Source organism: Macrobrachium nipponense, chromosome 3 (assembly GCF_015104395.2).
Source record: "Macrobrachium nipponense isolate FS-2020 chromosome 3, ASM1510439v2, whole genome shotgun sequence".
Classification (NCBI taxonomy): domain Eukaryota; kingdom Metazoa; phylum Arthropoda; class Malacostraca; order Decapoda; family Palaemonidae; genus Macrobrachium; species Macrobrachium nipponense.
Window position 1 is genome coordinate 110582071 of NC_087202.1, and position 17694 is coordinate 110599764.

The 17694-nt window shown below is 37.8% G+C and overlaps 1 protein-coding gene across 1 annotated transcript in view; it reads left to right on the top strand.

Annotated features, from left to right (window-relative positions):
- Positions 1-5403, top strand: part of LOC135221956 (SET and MYND domain-containing protein 4-like) — a 25132-nt gene extending 19729 nt beyond the window's left edge. The window contains exons 13-14 of the mRNA XM_064260003.1: positions 3499-3692; positions 4927-5403. Coding sequence (XP_064116073.1) covers positions 3499-3692; positions 4927-5117 — 385 coding nt within the window. The 3' untranslated portion in view covers positions 5118-5403. The remainder of the gene's footprint in view (positions 1-3498; positions 3693-4926) is intronic.
- Positions 5404-17694: the final 12291 nt, after the last annotated feature.

Sequence of the window (17694 nt, forward strand, 5' to 3'; positions counted from 1 at the left end):
AAATTGTTTAAAGAACGGCAAAATTTAGAACATGGGCCCAGAGGTGGAACACCTCGAAGCACCACAAGAGAGCAAGACAATACAGTAGTGTGAATTTTGAATTCTAGTGCCTCATCATGACATTGCTGAACCAGGAATCATGACTAGCGCTATGCTTATGACTGGTGTTTGATGAATACTTTAAATGGAGAGGAAGAGATTTTGAAATCTACACTTGAAATCTTTGATAGTTGTCTAATGAATAAGTCTAATGAATAAGCAAACTTATCTTTGATGGGTGAGAGATTCAGTTAGGCTTACTCTTTTTGTTTTGTTTTTCATCAGTGGCCAGTGAATACCACGGATAGGGAGGGAAACAGTTTCAATGATGCATGCATTTTTTTCTTCAAAACCTAAAGAATACATTTTACTTGGAGATACTTTATTAACATCGGCTTAATCCCTCCATCACTTTTATACGCCACCTCCGCTCTCTTCTACATCTCAGGCGACTCGATCCGACTTCTCGCTACAAACTCCATCGCGTGAAAGCATCACTAATGATAACAGTTATTTTAAAATTGCCCGCACCGACAACGGACGCCTTAAAATGCATTTTTATAAAATATTTTCTGTTCAAAGAAACTTCATCTTTCATTCCCCAAAATATGTGCATACACTCGTGTTACAACCTGAAAAAAAAAAAAAATAAAACATATGAAATAGACTTAAACGAGAACGTCACCTTTCATGTTTCTTATCCTTGCAGCTACTTATAATATGCTTATGGTAGTAGGTCTCGGTATACATGTGAATAATTTGAATTAATTTCTATTTAGAAGAAATGAATAGCTACAGAAAGATCAACCTAAGAAAGCTTTAAAGAAAGTAAGCCTTTCTTAATGTACTCGTCAGTTTTGACTCCCACAGCTTTCCAACATGTCCAAATGAAACAGGATGATATGCAAGGAATTCAATAAAAAATCAGACTGAATTATATTCGTTTGATTTTTTTTATGATTTCGTTTTGACTTTGAATAGCTAGGTCTGAGTTAATTATGTTAAGCAATTATGAAAAGGATAAGAAGAAAGGCGAACATGGCTAATAAAACAAGAATAACGGGAATAATCAAATAAAGCAGATTAATTATATATATATTTATATATAATATATATATATATATATATATATATATATATATATATATATATATATATATATATATATATATTGTATATATATATTCGATTTAAATATTAATTTATATTACGTATCCGAGAGAGTATACTGCTGAAAATATAGGCTACCTAGGCTAATCATGTGTGAAAATCAGAAGTCCAATTTAGGCCCACTAAATGTGTCATGCAAATTATTTTATTGATCAAAGGACAAAATTAGATTAATTAAACATCGTTTTCAAGGAATGTTAATGCCTTGATGTATTATTTATCGGCTGTAGGAGACGAAATGACAACACCCCAGTGCAGTACGATACGTCTAGTCAAGACTCGAGCGGCAGCAAAGCAAACTTCAAAATCTTCGGTATGCTGTCACGAAGCTAGTTGAGAATAGAATTAGAAATCGTGGACCCATCGGTATATATTTTCCTTACTTTGCAAAATAATTATCTTTAATACGTTGAATAAGTCTACTCAATTCTAATATAATTTATTTCAAGTATAGCACCTTTGAAAGGAAATGTTATTTATTGTTAAGTAAATAATCTGGCACCTGCATATGGCAATATTTCCATAACGAACAATGAATTAAGAAACTACGACAATTCTTCGTTGGTAGACAGTACATACGGAGGTACACTAGCATAGAAAAGGAAACGGAACCAACAGATACATTTCAAATTAATGTTTACTGAATGTTCTCTGTCGTTTGTTTATCCTAGCTTGTCCTCATATCAGTTGAGATTGAGTCAATATTTTGGGAAGAGGGAAGGTTTTGTTGTCTCAGCGTCCAAGGCACAAGCAGACCAGATTCGCGCAGGTTACTGATAATGGTGTACAGAATAAATATAATGTTTTTGAAGTTATCTTAATTCATGGGAATTTTCTCGGTCGAGTGTACAAAAGGGAGTAAGTAGTGTAGAGGCTGTAGCATCTCTTTAGACTCTCGAAAAACACTTGCAGTGTCTCCTTTGAATATATTTTTGGAACATCACAGCCCTGACAAACTTCCGCCGCCCTTAGTGTTATGAAGTGACGTCATCAATGTCCGGATGTTACGTCAAAATAATTTTCAGCAGCTGATGTTGTCGGATCCAATTCCTGTACACCGTCATTAATTCCAGTTTAATGTCAGAAGATATTACTTAACCCTTTTTCCTTATTTACATTTTAAAAGTGTTTTTCCTTTGGCCGAAAGTCTTCTCGAAGCCTCTTTATACGAAACATGTAGTACTTCTTTGGGCGTACAGTAGTACGATAATTTAGTCACACGCAAGCGCAACAAGAGTAAATCAGCTTAAACATGACTTATAGTAAGGAGTTACTTTAGATCTTAGGTAAGCTGGGAACCGCTCTGATGGACAATTGCCAAGATTTCTGTTGTGAACTGTGGTCATGACTTGTATTAACATCATAAATGTTTCTATCTCATAGCAACGATTGTGGCTAACGTAAATTAATATCTCCACCAAATGCAAAACATGACATTAAGTTTTCATTCCGCAAAAAATCTTAAATGCGAAAAGCTTTCCTTAAAACTTTTCTCTGCTACAGAAAATGTAATGCATAATATAAATAGATCATGAATTTTTCATACTATCATTTCTCTACGTGATTTTCTCTTGCATTTGGAAAATTTCTGTTTTTGCTATTTCGCGTCCTGTGTTATGAACAATTCTTTCAGTTTAAGGGAGGACAAAAACTGTCTCACAGAGACGAAACGTACAAAGAGAGAGAGAGAGAGAGAGAGAGAGAGAGAGAGAGAGAGAGAGAGAGAGAGAGAGAGATTGGGGGCGGTGTGTTCGACAAACGGCTTTTGTTAAAAAAAAGAAAAAAATTGATACAATTTTGCTTGTAAATTTACAAGAGGATAAAATAAAACAGAGAAGAGCTCTGCCAGCGTCAGACGAAAAGGAAAAAGAAAAAGAAAAAAGCCGTCCATTCCTTTGAGGTAAAATAAGAAGGGATTACGGGCAGGGAAGAGAAGAATTTAAGAGAAAATGGACCTCTATTTATTTCCCTTTTCCTCTTCAGGAGCAGATGGGGTTCTTGACGCTTCCACCTTTGTTTCTAGTCTATTAAGCCAATTCCACCTTAAAATGCAACCTTGGTTAGGCTGGCGTATTCTTGCTCTTAACGAATATCTGTAACGATGCTTTTAATAAATATCTTTGCTCTCTTGTGATATCAGAAAGGCCGAAGAAAGTCCACGATTGTATGTAGGGATATTTTCTTGAGGAGGAAAAAAAAAGCTTCTCCAGCCTCTTGATTAGTTGCCTCTTCAGTCTTGATAGACCAAAGGAATTCCTTGACAGCTGCTTTTAACTTTCCCCGAAACAGGTGTGAATGCGAGGCCTGCAAAAGCGACTGGCCAATCTATCAGAAAATGGCCTTAAAGCGCAAATTCCGGTGCCAGACTTGTTCAGCGGGATTCGGCATCACCGACCCTTCCAAAACCCAGTTCAAGTGCCCCGGGTGCAACACGCAGGTCAATGTCAAGGATATGCTGAACATCATCTCCAAAGCGGAGGAATGTAAGTACAGTAATGGAGGGAGGGATTTTTTTGGGTTATTCACGATTTGAGACATTAAAAGTTTAGTTCCAGTATGACGGAATCCTTTCCCTGGACGGTTTTGGCTTCTTAAGACTTCTGCTTTTGTAGAATAAACATTACTCTTATGGATAAACTTCATGGAAATTTAGTTATGTTCATTCATGCAATGGTGCCTGGCAATTATTATTAGGCCTTAATATTGTACTAAAGCATTCTACCACCATAGAGTATCAGTCCTCTCTTATAAAAGTCCTAAATCAACGAGATATTGATAATGAGACTTTTGTCTAATTTATTTCATGATTTTTTTCAAAATAATTATACAAGGCGTAGCTTTAAAAATTCTCAATTGCCTCAGTTAACTCAGGTAACTAATACTGATAACAAATAAAGACTGGTAACTGAGCAAGATATTCACTCAAATCTCATGACTTTGTCAGCAAACTAGACTCTGGATGTAAGTCTATAAAAAACAATTTTAAATCCTCAAATTACAATTTCAGTACACATGATTAAAAAACTTTAGGTTTATGAAGGAAAAAATCTTATCTGGTGTCATTTTATAAGATTTCATATATAGTTCTATTACAATATATGTGTGTTTTTTTTTATGTACACCGCGACATGTTTTATATTCACAGACAAGCTCCAAATGTCGTATAATATCAAATTCACTCAACCCTCGGAGTAAACACCGAAGGGGAATAATAGCAAGTGATAAGCAATCCGCACCAAGTGGCCTGGAACCATGGAATGGACTGGATGGGGAACGATGACTTTCAGAGACCTACCATAGGCAAGATTATTCTATATACCTTGACCATAGGATTATCACCGCGTGACGGATCGCGTATCACTGATCAAATCAATTCCCCTTCGGTGTCTATTCCGAGGAGTGAGTGAATTTGATACTGAACAACATTCGTAGCTTAACGTGTGTGAATTGATATGTATGCGTGTATGTATGTTATTTCCGGTGAAAGAAATTTATTTCTCGATGTGATCCGTCCCACAATAAGCTGTAGGTCCCGTTCCTAAGTAACCAATTGGTTCCTAGCCACCGATTAAAATATCTAATCCTTCGGGCCAGCCCTGGTAAAACTAAGATCTACTTAACTTTTTTATGTATATGAGAGAGAGAGAGAGAGAGAGAGAGAGAGAGAGAGAGAGAGAGAGAGAGAGAGCCATTAACCATATCATTTATCATTTCCAGCTTACCTGTTGGGAAAGATGCACCTGGAGCAATCCAACAGAGAAGAAGCCATCAAATCATTTCTATCGTACGCAGACTCCGTCACCAAGTACACCGTGCCTCCTGTGAAGGAGCTTCATCTCGCTCTGGAGCACCTCAGATTACTCTTAGCAGCGAGAGGAACCATCCAGATTCGAAATCCGCTGAATTAAACCGATATAGGCGGCCTCCGGGCGATTCACCACACTTTTTAAGCATCTCTGTCAGTTTCAGATGCCCAGGAGGATCAAACAACATTTAGAATGAAACACCAAAACCTGTCCTCCTGAACTGGGAGAGAACAAGACTCAGATCAGTTGCTTTCTTTCCAGACAAACAAACCCGGTGGATGTGTCTGGTTTTCATTCTAGTTTATTTGGCATTTCTATCTTTGTTGAATTCGATTTTTGTTTGTTTGTGACTTTCGTACTCTTACAATAAAAGTGTTATTGATTCTTATTCTGTTCTTATTAATTCAAAGAACCTGCATTTTCAAGGGGAGATCAGGCATGGCTACCAGAATCAAGCCTGAACGCCGATTGAAAAGTGGGGTACTGCATTCCCTTCTTTGCAAATAACAAACCCTTTAAAAGAGATGCAAGTTGAATGATGCTATAAATACTGAGAGAGGCAGAGACTTCTAAATTCCTCGAGGGAATGGTGTGATGGAGGACTGAGGGATTGAGTGAATTGTAGAGTTCACACTTTCAAAAACGTGTGGATATTAAGCCAGACTTATTCTCCATGAATTGGAATTCCAGGTTCATCTGAATATTGTCACACAAAACTTGAATCTGCCAAGCATGTATGGAATTCCCAGCAGATGTTAGAGTTCAACAACAGGAATGGAATAATTAGCTATTGTTATGAGGTCTTTTACGAAAATAAGAAAATTTTTGGGTTCAAGGAAAGACTTGAGGGACGCCGTGGAATATGGGTTTTTTAAACAGCCTTTTTCTCTCACCTAAGCAGATTCAGTATGGTTAGATAAATGCTAATGAAATCAAGAATTACTATTTCATCTAAAAGTCTATGATGATCGACGTAGTCGAAAGTCTCTACAATTTCGCAGATATTTCTGACTGGTACTTTTTCCCCACCGTAATTTGTAAATTTCATGGTCAATTCCAGTATGACAGTTTCCGGTGACACCTCTGATCTAAAAAAACTCCACTCGATGACGAGGATCACGAAATTGCTATATCGTGACGAGGATACTGCGCTGTTTAAGAAATGAGAAACATCACTTCTTCCCTTTCCTATTTCTGTTCGAATTATTTTAGTTGGCTATCAAGCATATGATTATTTTTAGTGTGTGAAAACCACCTCACAAGTGGCTTTTGTCTGTGCACATATTCACTAAAGATTAAATACGTTGAATCCCAGCTTCCTGTGATTATTCAAACACCAGGTATGATTCGTATGAAGGCAATATACACTAGTAAGCTGCTGTACAAATGGATACAACTGATACGAGATTTTCTTTCACGAACTGAAGATATGTAAACTACGCTTCACTGATTTTATTGTATATTTGCTGTAATATTGATGCAGGACGGACGGTAATTTCCCGGGTCGTTAGCGTAGCCATTTTTACGATGTGGCGCTGTGATGAAATGTCAGCTGATGGCTGGATAGACACATGTTAAGCATTGCTTTGTTTACAATAACTGTAATAAAAAAAGGCAGTGACTGATGCCCACCTTAAATTACCCTGAGAAAGGGTACTGTCACAACCCTTTAACCTTCTTTCCGCGTATTTTGTGAGATTTGGGGCACACCTCTATTTTTGCAAATGTCCAAATGATTTGCTTCTTAATTATCTTCATTAATATTAAAATTACTTTGCCACTTTTCAAAAACACAGCTGCCAACATGACTGAAGAATTCGTTAGTGCCATTTGCCCTCATAATAACATTTTAATTTTGTATCTCATTTCATTTTCATCAATACAGGTGTTAGCATATTTCTCCAGGAGGTGAAGTCATTGCCGTTCCTACCTTAATCAGTTTCCAAAATACAGGGATTTAGTTTTGCTTGTAGGCCTAACTAGTCTCTCGCTCGCTTTTTACTGAAGGAATAGCTTCGTAGCGTCCGATAATCCTTCGGAGTTCCATTCGAGTCATATGTTTACTTCTAAAATCATACTTATTCGAGCAGGTTTAACCACGGACGACAATTCCTTGAGAAATAAGGACGGCCTCTACAGAAAATCCAAATAAAAACATTATTCTGGCAATCTGAATCAGCCTAAGTAAAAAATACCCACCAAATACGAAATCATATTTACAAAATATAGACCGGTTATTACGTAGTTAATGAAGTGAGATCCAGGGAAGCGCTTCGAGACATTACAATGACCGGTAACTCTCAGTGGGTCCTGGTCGCAAGTTCGCAACTATTCTGGCTGGGTACGTTGCCACAAGAGTTATCTTGTGTTTTGTCCAGTGAGGATGAAATCTGCAGTTTCAAGTGCTCAATATAAGCGAAATTGTGCCGGAAAACACGCAGAAGATTTGAATTGACTGATATCTATTTAAGAAAACAATGACCAAAGAAACAGAGTGCCTCGAAATTTTAATTTGCTCAGTACCATATTATGCTGTTAGGTTTCATCAGCTGAACCTCACGCCGCCAGTTCTGTAAACATGTAGCCAGATCTTACCGAGGAGAATTTTTTTTTTTTTTTGCTCGTTGTCGAATATGATTATTATTATTTATCTTTGTTCAACTTTAAGAATGCGACCGTGAGCCGCTCCATTTACATCGGAAGTCGACATAGTGGCCAGTGACAGTGATGATGACAAACACCGAGTGGTTAAGTAAAAACACCGAGCAAACACCGAGTGGTTAAGTAAAAAAGGAAAAAGATCGCATATTACCAGAAGAGCTAAAGTAAAGCAACCTCGTACTTCTCTCGAATTTCTAAGTTATTTTATCGTTGTTCAGGGTTAAAAAAAAAAAAAAAAAAAGTTAAGTATATCTTAGTTTTACCAGATCACTGAGCTGATTAACAGCTCTCCAAGGGGCTGGCCAGATGGATTAGGTATTTTTTCCGTGGCTAGGACAGACAGCGTAAGCCCATTGTCCTATGCTGCTTTTATCTAAAAAGATTTTCATAAGACTGTAATCTTTCGTCAGTCTATATACCATTGATGCTGCCATTATTACTGGGCTTGTGATGCAGCTAGATACAGACTTCAAATTGTAATTATAATCTCTACCATCTACTGTGCCACAAACGTAGCAGATTCAGTGGCTTGTCTGTATTCAATGGGACCTCCGCTCATCATCAGTTTCTCTACTTACATTTGTTATCAGAGCATATTTTGTCATTTTCCCGTTGTGTTTTTGTCTTTTTCATTTTCCTTATTCACTCCCGATGCCGATCATATGGTCATCAGGTATTACCCTTCTCTAGTGTTTCCATTTCACTGTATTCATTTAAGACACATCTACTTTCCCATAAGGGGACAGAACCACCAGTGTCCCTCATCTGGTGCACTGCAGTCATTACTAAACACGGTTAGGCAGCGTCCCTTCGGCTCCTAGCTAAGTTAAGTTTATCTAAGTTTTGCCAGACCACTGAACTGATTAACAGCTTTCCCAGGGCTGGCGCGAAGGATTAGATAGTTTTACGTGGCTAGGAACCAAATGGTCACCTAGCGACAGGACCTACAGTTTATTGTGGGTTTTGAACCAAATTATATCGAGAAATGAATTTCTATCACCAGAAATAAATTCCTCTGCTTCCGTGATGGCAGAATCAGAGGAATTTATTTCTGGCGATAGAAATTTATTTCTCGATATTCAGGTACAGGTTATCGAATCTATGCGAGCAAGTGAAAAGGCATAAACGAAATGATTTTATTGCAGAGTTACAGTCAGCTTTTACGTCCTGTTATCAGCTATTCTTATAAACGAGTACAGGTGTTCTTGTGGGAAGTGAGTGTTTTCTCTCTGACGTTAGTCATGAAACCCCTTCCACGAATTGTCCGTTGACTCCTCTTTTGTAATCATTTACTCATGACATGTCGAAACGACCGGTCTCTGAACACGTCTTCGTCCCAGGGTTTGATTTTACAGGCTTTAATTTTCTCATAAAAAGAAGTATTGTTCTCGTGAAATGCAGACTTGTAAACGTCAAGCCCCTCCACCCTCATATTGCTAACACGATCTTAATTCGCTTGTGTGTTATTGTATTTTATAATGAGAATAATTCATTCCGTTTTTACAAGCTTGACTTCGTTAACTTGGAAAACAAACTATAATTTATTCCTTTTTATCCATCTATCATATCTTATGTAGTCTAACGTTACAGGAAGAAGAATATTGGCCAGTTTGTGCTTTCATCATCATAAAGTGTGGTACTTGCAGAACACCATTTAATGAGATCAAAGTATTCATCATATTGTATATGTTGACGGATGCACATGTTGCTATGCAAAGAGCTTTTCCTAAACCAACTATGACCTTTGTTAAGCATCTATATATGTATGTCATTATAGGTATTTTCGTCTTTAAAATTTACAAATATTGTAATTTTCCTCTGACAGTGCAGCAGATAAAACCATTTTGTCACTAAAATACTTCAGTTAATGATACAAAAATGAAATTTTGTATATATGTTCTCCATAGGGCACTATTTGAAAATTCCAAAAGATAACCGGTATTCAAGGTTTTAACAGGGTACTAATGTGCCTTTGGTCATGTTTTCAGGCATTTGTTTTGGTTATACACATTTTAGGCAGTCACCAAGCAGAAGTAAAATATATTTCTGTTAAAGATTTTATATAGCATATATAAAAGAAAAGTGGCATCCCCTATGGCAGCCAGAAATCTTGAATAATCGCCTCTCAGGATTCAGCAGGAATGGGAAAATGTCTTTCTATTCAATATAGTTAGAGTGACTTCACTGGTGTGTAACTCAGCATGAGGTTCAGTGTCAGCTAATCTTGCTTTACTTATTCTGTACCTTGCTTGGCTTTAGTATAGTTTACTGTCCCAAAAGCTGTCAAATAGCCCCATATCAATGAACTGATAGAAGGTATATAAATAGTTGGTTGATCTAGTTAGACAGCCGCACCTGAATTAACAGGAGGTGCCAGCGTGGGAGAGCTGAGCCAAGGGTAAGTGGGGCTCTACATGGTTTGTTCATGTACAGATCACACAGGATTTAAATGGCACTGTATGAATGACCGGGCTAGGTGTAGGGTGACTGAACCTAACTGTATCCCACACATCAATATGCATATCATATTAAGGTGGTAAAAGGACTGCCCCTCGGCCTTAGCCAAGAGCTCATAATGGCAAGCGTAAATTCAATCACAGGCAAAAGGAAGACCGACTGGAGCAAATGTTGTCTTTGCCAGGAAGATAAGAAAAATGAAGGTCTCACTTCACCCTTGACCTCTGTCCATCATAATCCTGAACATGATGGGTGTATAATGATTTCAACCAATGTGCCATGGTTCCAGGAGATTGGTGAAATGCCGCTTAACTTTGACTCAGGAAGGCTGGATGAAGGCAGTGGCATGGAGGCAACTCTGCAACAAAACAGGGCAAAAAACAAGAGCTGTAGGGTCATGTTTAATAATGTAAAACTTGATTGTGCAAGAAAGCAAAGATCTACAGTTGAAGCTAGTGAACCACAGGAAAAGCATGCAAAACAACATTGAATGAGTCATGACAAAAAACCATGCATTTTTTGTGAAAATGTGGCACCAGTATCAGATCTTCAACAAGTAATGACCTTGAATCTCAACAGGTGACTACATGAGTGCACTCACACACTTAATGATGGTAAATTATTGGCAAAACTAGGGGCAGGTTATGCAATTGCACAAGAGCTGAAATACCATCTTGTACGTCTCACTGGCCTTTGCAATAGGGAGAGGTCCTATCTTATAAAACTTGAGAAAGAACAATGTCACAGTGAAGAACCAGATGTATATCCACTGGTTCTATCAGAGTTGGTTAATTACATCATTGAAACTAGCTTGAGTTTGGATGGTCTTGCCATATTTCCTCTTGCAGACATATCCCAATTATACCAGCAGCGCCTGGAACAATTGGGCATTGCCTCACCCACTGTAAATACAATACGATTAAAGGACAAATTGTTAGCAGAAATCCCTGAATTAGAAGAAAACAAGAAAGGATGAAGTGTGCTACTGTCCTTGCAGAAAGATGTAGCTTTACCCTATCTCAGGCATCTGACTACTCAGATACACTTGTGATTGCTAAAGCAGCAAAGATACTGAGGAATCATATTGCGGATCATCAGCACAGGTTTTATGGCACCTTTGGTGAATGATGCATCAATGCTGGCATTCCTCAAACTCTGCTCCAGTTCACTGGTATGGTCGAACATGGAGCAGACATAAAGTCATAGTTAAGGTTTGACTCATCAAAGTCAGACCTGGTTATTGCTCGGCTCCTGCAGCACAACTGCTTTTTAAAACAGAAGAAAGGAGCAAGTGTACATCGACGCTCAAAGGATAGCAAAACTCCCTTTTCTGGTCGGTATTCATGGGCATGACTATCTATACCAAAACCAGGAAGACAAACTTGGTAGAAATGCCTCTTGATCATAGCAAGAGCATTTCCTATGACAAGGTGCTGGAGATATCAAGCCAACTAGGAGATGCCACTGTCACCAAGTAAGTGGAAGGGGGTGTAGTCTGTCCACCACATGTCTTGAGTACGGGGTTATTTGCCACTGCAGTCATGGACAAATATCCTCCCTGCTTCCTTCTGCTACCTGATTCCTTCACAAAGATCCTCTCTGCTTCCTTTACCTACCCGATTCCTTCACAAATATCCCCCCTGCTTCCTTCAAGTCAAAAACCCAACACCACCAAGTGGTGCAGTGCCAAAGCCAGTCTCAGCATATCAGGGAATACTGCTGCAGCCAGAAGTACAGAGTCCAGCTGACTGGGGTTGGGAAAAGATTGGCAAAGACTGGAAAGTCTTCTGGACAGCCATCTCCACCATCGAAAAGAATTGTGATCAGATTACAAAATGTGGCTGCAAGTCTGGTTGCCATGGTAGGTGCAAATGCTACAAGCGCAGGGTTACATGCACTGCTTTGTGTAGCTGCAAATGTGATGTGTAATCACAATGTTGCAAAAGATGCTTCAAATACATCTGAATCTGAATTTCGTCTGCTAAAGGGTGACACCGTGCATCTTTAAAATCTTGCGTTAATTTCAGGCTTAAAAAAAGACATGAGACATAGATAAGATACTTTATTATTCTCCATTATAGTCTTATGTTTGTATACTTTTCAGTAGCATTATGGGGTCCATTTCCAAGGTGTAATATTAATACTAGCCCAACATAAATGCTAGAAACAGATTCTCTGGCCTCACAAATGTAGGAATAGGTAAAAATTTCATGTTTATATCTTTCAGTTGTAGTTATCAAGCAAAATGTTTCGTGACGGCCATATTGTACGCCATCTTTATCACAGTGATAAATATAGTAGTAGGAGCTCTGGTGATATCTTCAATTAACTCTTCTACCCAAGAAGAAATTATCTGGATAATGACTGATGTATTTATGTCAACAATGATTTACACAAAGTGTTAGAAATCAAAGTAAATAGCGGCCATATTGAAATTTTGCAAGGGTACCCAGATTTCTCAAAAGAGGGGAGTTAAAATGAGCATTTGTGCCAAATTTCATGCTTGTATCATAACTGAAGTATTTTTCTACTTGTCTGCTGCACAGTGGAAAACAAAGCTTCAAGGTCCACCTCTCAGGGCTTCCACCAAACATTCTGGTTCTCCCGAGTGAATATATTTTCCCCGGTTCCATAATTCGTTTCCCGGGAGTCATTGATATCTGCCGAAACCGTTTATAAATGTGAATCACTTTCCCTCATTACTGATATATACGCTGCATATGTGTAGCTGATTTATGAGAGACTGCAAATATGTTCGAGAAATTTATATGTTTCACCTGCATTGGCTTGTTGCTATGTGTCACCTACTCCGAGGTGCTAGTACTAAACATGGGGAAGCTCCTTGGGATGTCGTGTTTAATACTAGCCCCTCGAGGACCAAATTATATTACTAAACGATATCTTCGTGCGGCCGTCTACTTTAAATTAACCACACTGTAGGTGACACGTAGAAAAAAGCCAAAGTAACACCGAGAATGCATTGGGTAAGATGTGCTTAGTACCACAGAGGAGGCTCATTAAAAGCGGTGACCTCGACTACGGCTCAAAATAAGAAGAAAACGTTTTCAGTGTAATCGTTAAGATGTTTCATCAAGTGTACGTTTCTTTTAAAAGGTTATGTGCGCCGGTAGGCAAGTCACGTTTGCGCATGATGTTCATCATGTGTAAGCGCATTAAGAGTAAACGTAACTTTGTCTTTTATTTATAGTTGTTAGATACCGAGTGAGTGAAATGTCATGTGCACAGTGAATCGGAAATTATTTATTTGATTTATATTCGGTATCTCGCTCGTGGATCGTTCATCGTGGTTTCTACCCAGAATTATGATATTGTTCCGTAACAAATGATTTTGACATTTCCGTGTTATTTCGGGTAATGTACAAAGTCTATTTTATTCTCCGATCTGGTGCTGAGATTTTTGTTTTGGTTTTTGTTTTATATGCTGTCTATCTTGGGAATCCATGAAATATTGTCTGGAAGGTCTGTAGGTACGATGTTGTGGGATAGTATTATATATTAACGAAAATGTATTTCAGATGAAAACTGCTTTATATGTATAGTAGTATATTGGTGGCCTCGTAAAATTTGATAAACTTGGATTCATACAGCAATTTACTTAGGAAAATTGCGTTGACCGTTGTACTTACAAAATGTACTCTACGATAAGTTTTATTACCTGTGGGGAGTGGATATATTAATATATCCTCTTTTGCAGTGTGATGCCACGTTCATAAAGAAACCCTATGCAAAGTTTTTAGCCAGTTCATTTTGTTTGTGGTATTATTCTTGAAGACATAACGCTTATCGTCGCTCACTTGATTATTTCACTATCAAAGACTGACAACCTGAATCGACTTTTATTTCATAATTTATTTATATTTGCATTCGGAATTACACTTCGAGGAGAAGCCAGATTTACACAGACTGTTTACCGTCCTCATTCTGACCCGAAAGCTGTGTACCGATGATGAAAAATAATAAAGGGAGAACTGCCTCTAACGAGACGGGTATTTCTAATCAAAACTAAGGCAGAACAGAATGATTGTCGTCTCTCACGCATACCAGTCACTTGGATCATCTGCATTCCGTAATATTAGGCACTGTGCCACATTGCTTATGGATGCAAAGGTTAAAAAGACGAAGGTGATGTAAGACATTCACATTTAGCTACGGCCTTAAGCGCTTCAAGTCCAAATTAACAAGAGCAACTAATGATGTTTCATAGGTAAACGGATTTGAAAATATATCGAACCTGTTGGAGAGATACAAAAAGAAAATTAATTAATTGGTCGAGCTGATCTCGTCTCATGTATTTTAATCACTAATTTACAGATTACAATAGCAAATTATGCTCCACGGTACAGAGGCCACTATTTATATGAAGTAGATAAAAACTTCTTTTTTTCAAACACTATTAACGCAAAGTTAAACGCAGCTGATGTTTTGTATTTAAGGAAAACGATGTTGAAATGCCGAGTAAACTTGAGGAAACAATGACACCATTATAAGTAAGACAGACGAAGGAAAGTGCTTTCGTACAAGATGCGAAGGGAAGATAATCAGAAAATCCTGAGTAAATCAAATGTAAAGAAAAAAATGTTAAAAATCAAGTTCTGTTCCCAGAAATCCCTTTTCCCTCTCTACTTGGTGTGTGACAAAAATATCCAGATTTCTAATTATGCTTAAGAAAGCTGGTGTCGCTTCAGAATAGGAATATTCCAAGAGCAAAACTAAGGATCGACTCTCAGTTACGTTCTTTGGATGGTTAAAGACACAACGGAAGAATAGTGTGTTCATTTAAACTCGTTTTGGGGGATTCCAATACGCAACAAAATGCAGTAACGAAATTTTAAGTTAATTAAATTGACGAGAAAACTAACTACTATACATACTCGCGCAAAAAACCATATGAAGACCTGGAGAATGCTGACTTAACATAATATTGGTTTTATTTGTCGTTTTGAAGTGACATCCCTAAATAAAGCAGCACGAACACGTGACAGTAGTAGCTCTCACTAAAATAAAATTCAAGTCACTTTTAGACATACGTGAAGATCCATATTCGTTTTCTGTATGATCGATTAATGCGTTGTGGTCACGTCTATGCGAAACTTGTCGTAGGATATCATTACAGGATAAGGGTTGAACTGTGTTATTTAGATTTGAAGACCATCGTTTACGGTGTTCCCAGCATCTAAACAATAACAGTGACATTAATTTTATATTTGTAAAAAGTTTCCCCTTTCGACTACACGGCCAAAATTCCTTGTCAGTTCCCTTAGGTTTAAAAAAAACTGGCAATCTTTATCTTCCATCTTACTTTCTACCTTGTCCTAACAATTGTTTGAACATTACTTTCGGCGCAGAATGACCTCACAGGCCGCGGCGATTGGCCTTTGGGCTAAATTTTATATTCCAGTTCCAATTCAGAATACAGGCTTTTTCTGTCCATTCTTAGTCCACTCGGTAACAATTGTGGTTTGCAAAATGTGATATGAATGATGACTTTGAGCTCTACATTTTCTTTATAAATGACAACCGTCTCTTGAAGAATGTAACTTCAAAAACATGGATAGGACAGCAGCCATAACATCAACGAATCTATAATCAAACTGCAAAATGTTATACACATACAGACACACACACACTCACACACATATATATATATATATATATATATATATATATATATACACACACATACATACATATATGTGTGTGTGTAAATATTTGTGAATATCCTTAGAACAGAAGAGGCGTCATTTGTTCCAACCTAGATTCAGGAAACAGTTATAGAAAAAAATGCTACGTATATTTCCTAAGAAAAATAGGCTGTGTGGTTCATAAGGTATGCAGGCATCTTATTTCTTGCTGCTAAGCTCAAGGAATTAAGGGACTTCAGAGGGTTCGACGAGTAAGTGAGTGGTATGACTGAAAGGGTCCAGGGCCCGATCCCGAGAGTTGGACTCTCTCTCTCTCGACGATATAATGCTGCGATTCCAGTACCCCTAACCTGTTGTATTCATTTACTTTTCCCGTTACCAGTTTCACTTGTGTAATAATCGAAATGAATGTGTGAAGAGGTACACTACACATTTCATAAAATATGATTAGTTTCGTGAACGAAATATCATTCACGATACAGACTTCACTTGTGCGAGGTGAAAGACCAACAGCAAAGCCTGCTGCCCTGTCAACTAGTGCATATGTCAAGGAGGTACGTGATCATTGTCCGTTTGTTTATGCATTACAAACACACATCCTGAAGCATTAACATTATAGTATACAGAGCAAAAAGAAAGTCGACGTTATGACTTAGCTTACCACTATATTTCACTCAAGGTCTTTTCAGTTGTGTAACTGACTAGGTGTACAACCGTGAGACTATTAATAATGTTATTACTATAACAATCACTGTGACAAGAAATGAAATGAAAATCTGATAATAAAGAGATCTATCGGAGCAGGTGTAAGAGATACCGGTACTTGAATACGTGGCAATGACCCGTGCCTTGAAAAACACAATAATCTGAACAACCCGTTTTTTGTGTACAGTGCTATATACACAATATGATTACATATACACTTTATATTATGATAGAATACAAACAATTTGAAAGTTTGAAAACTGAAATTTAAAAATGAAAAATAAAGCACCTGAATGAAAACAATTCAATAACATGAAAATGATAACCACCATAAATAAAGCGAAGTATTTTTGGAAATCAACATGGAAGGCTAAATGTTTTAATATATTATGTTGACCTAACATTTTCAAGGCTTTCGAGTTTGAACAAGTGCCTAAAATCTTAAGACTGTCGATGATTAGCTGCGCTGGGTAGGACCTGGGTGCTCGCTTATGTAAGACTGGAAGTTTGGGCGTTTACACGAGGACACGGCCCGAACACATTTGGTATATAATTGGATGGATTTATGCCAGTAGGTAATTGGGACCATGGCTGATGTGCTGCATTCCAAGTAAATACTGATAGATGAATGTGGCATATGTTGATCGAGTTAATGTTTCCGAAAGCAATTTTCTCTGGAACCAGGGAGTCAAATTTCAGTTTCTATGATCACCCCAAGTCATGTAGCAGATCAGTGAATGTTGCTATCAAAGTCAACCATTTCATTTCCCCTTAATTTTGCCCATTACATATTATCCTTTGAAGAGAAGCCCTACGATCGTATGTTAGGAGGTGTTTTTCTTTTATGTCTAGTACCTTTGTTATGATGTTTGTGTATAATGGTCGCGTCCTTAGAATGCGGGCGCCGCACTCGAGAGGTTTTCGTACAAGTTAAATTCCGAGGGCGCCTTTGGATGCCTCCACATACTTATCGTATACATATATATACATATCGCAAACAAGTCAACAGACGTAAGCGGAAAAGAATCTTTAGCAAATGCTGGATGCCCATTTATGAAGCAGTAGTCGCTGACTTGTATTCATCCTGTCTATGACATGTGTGAGATAACTCACTGACGTGTGTTTGTGACATGTTTTCCTATAGCGTAGACGCATCCTTATTCCATTAACACTGTCCTCGAGAGTGATGCGAA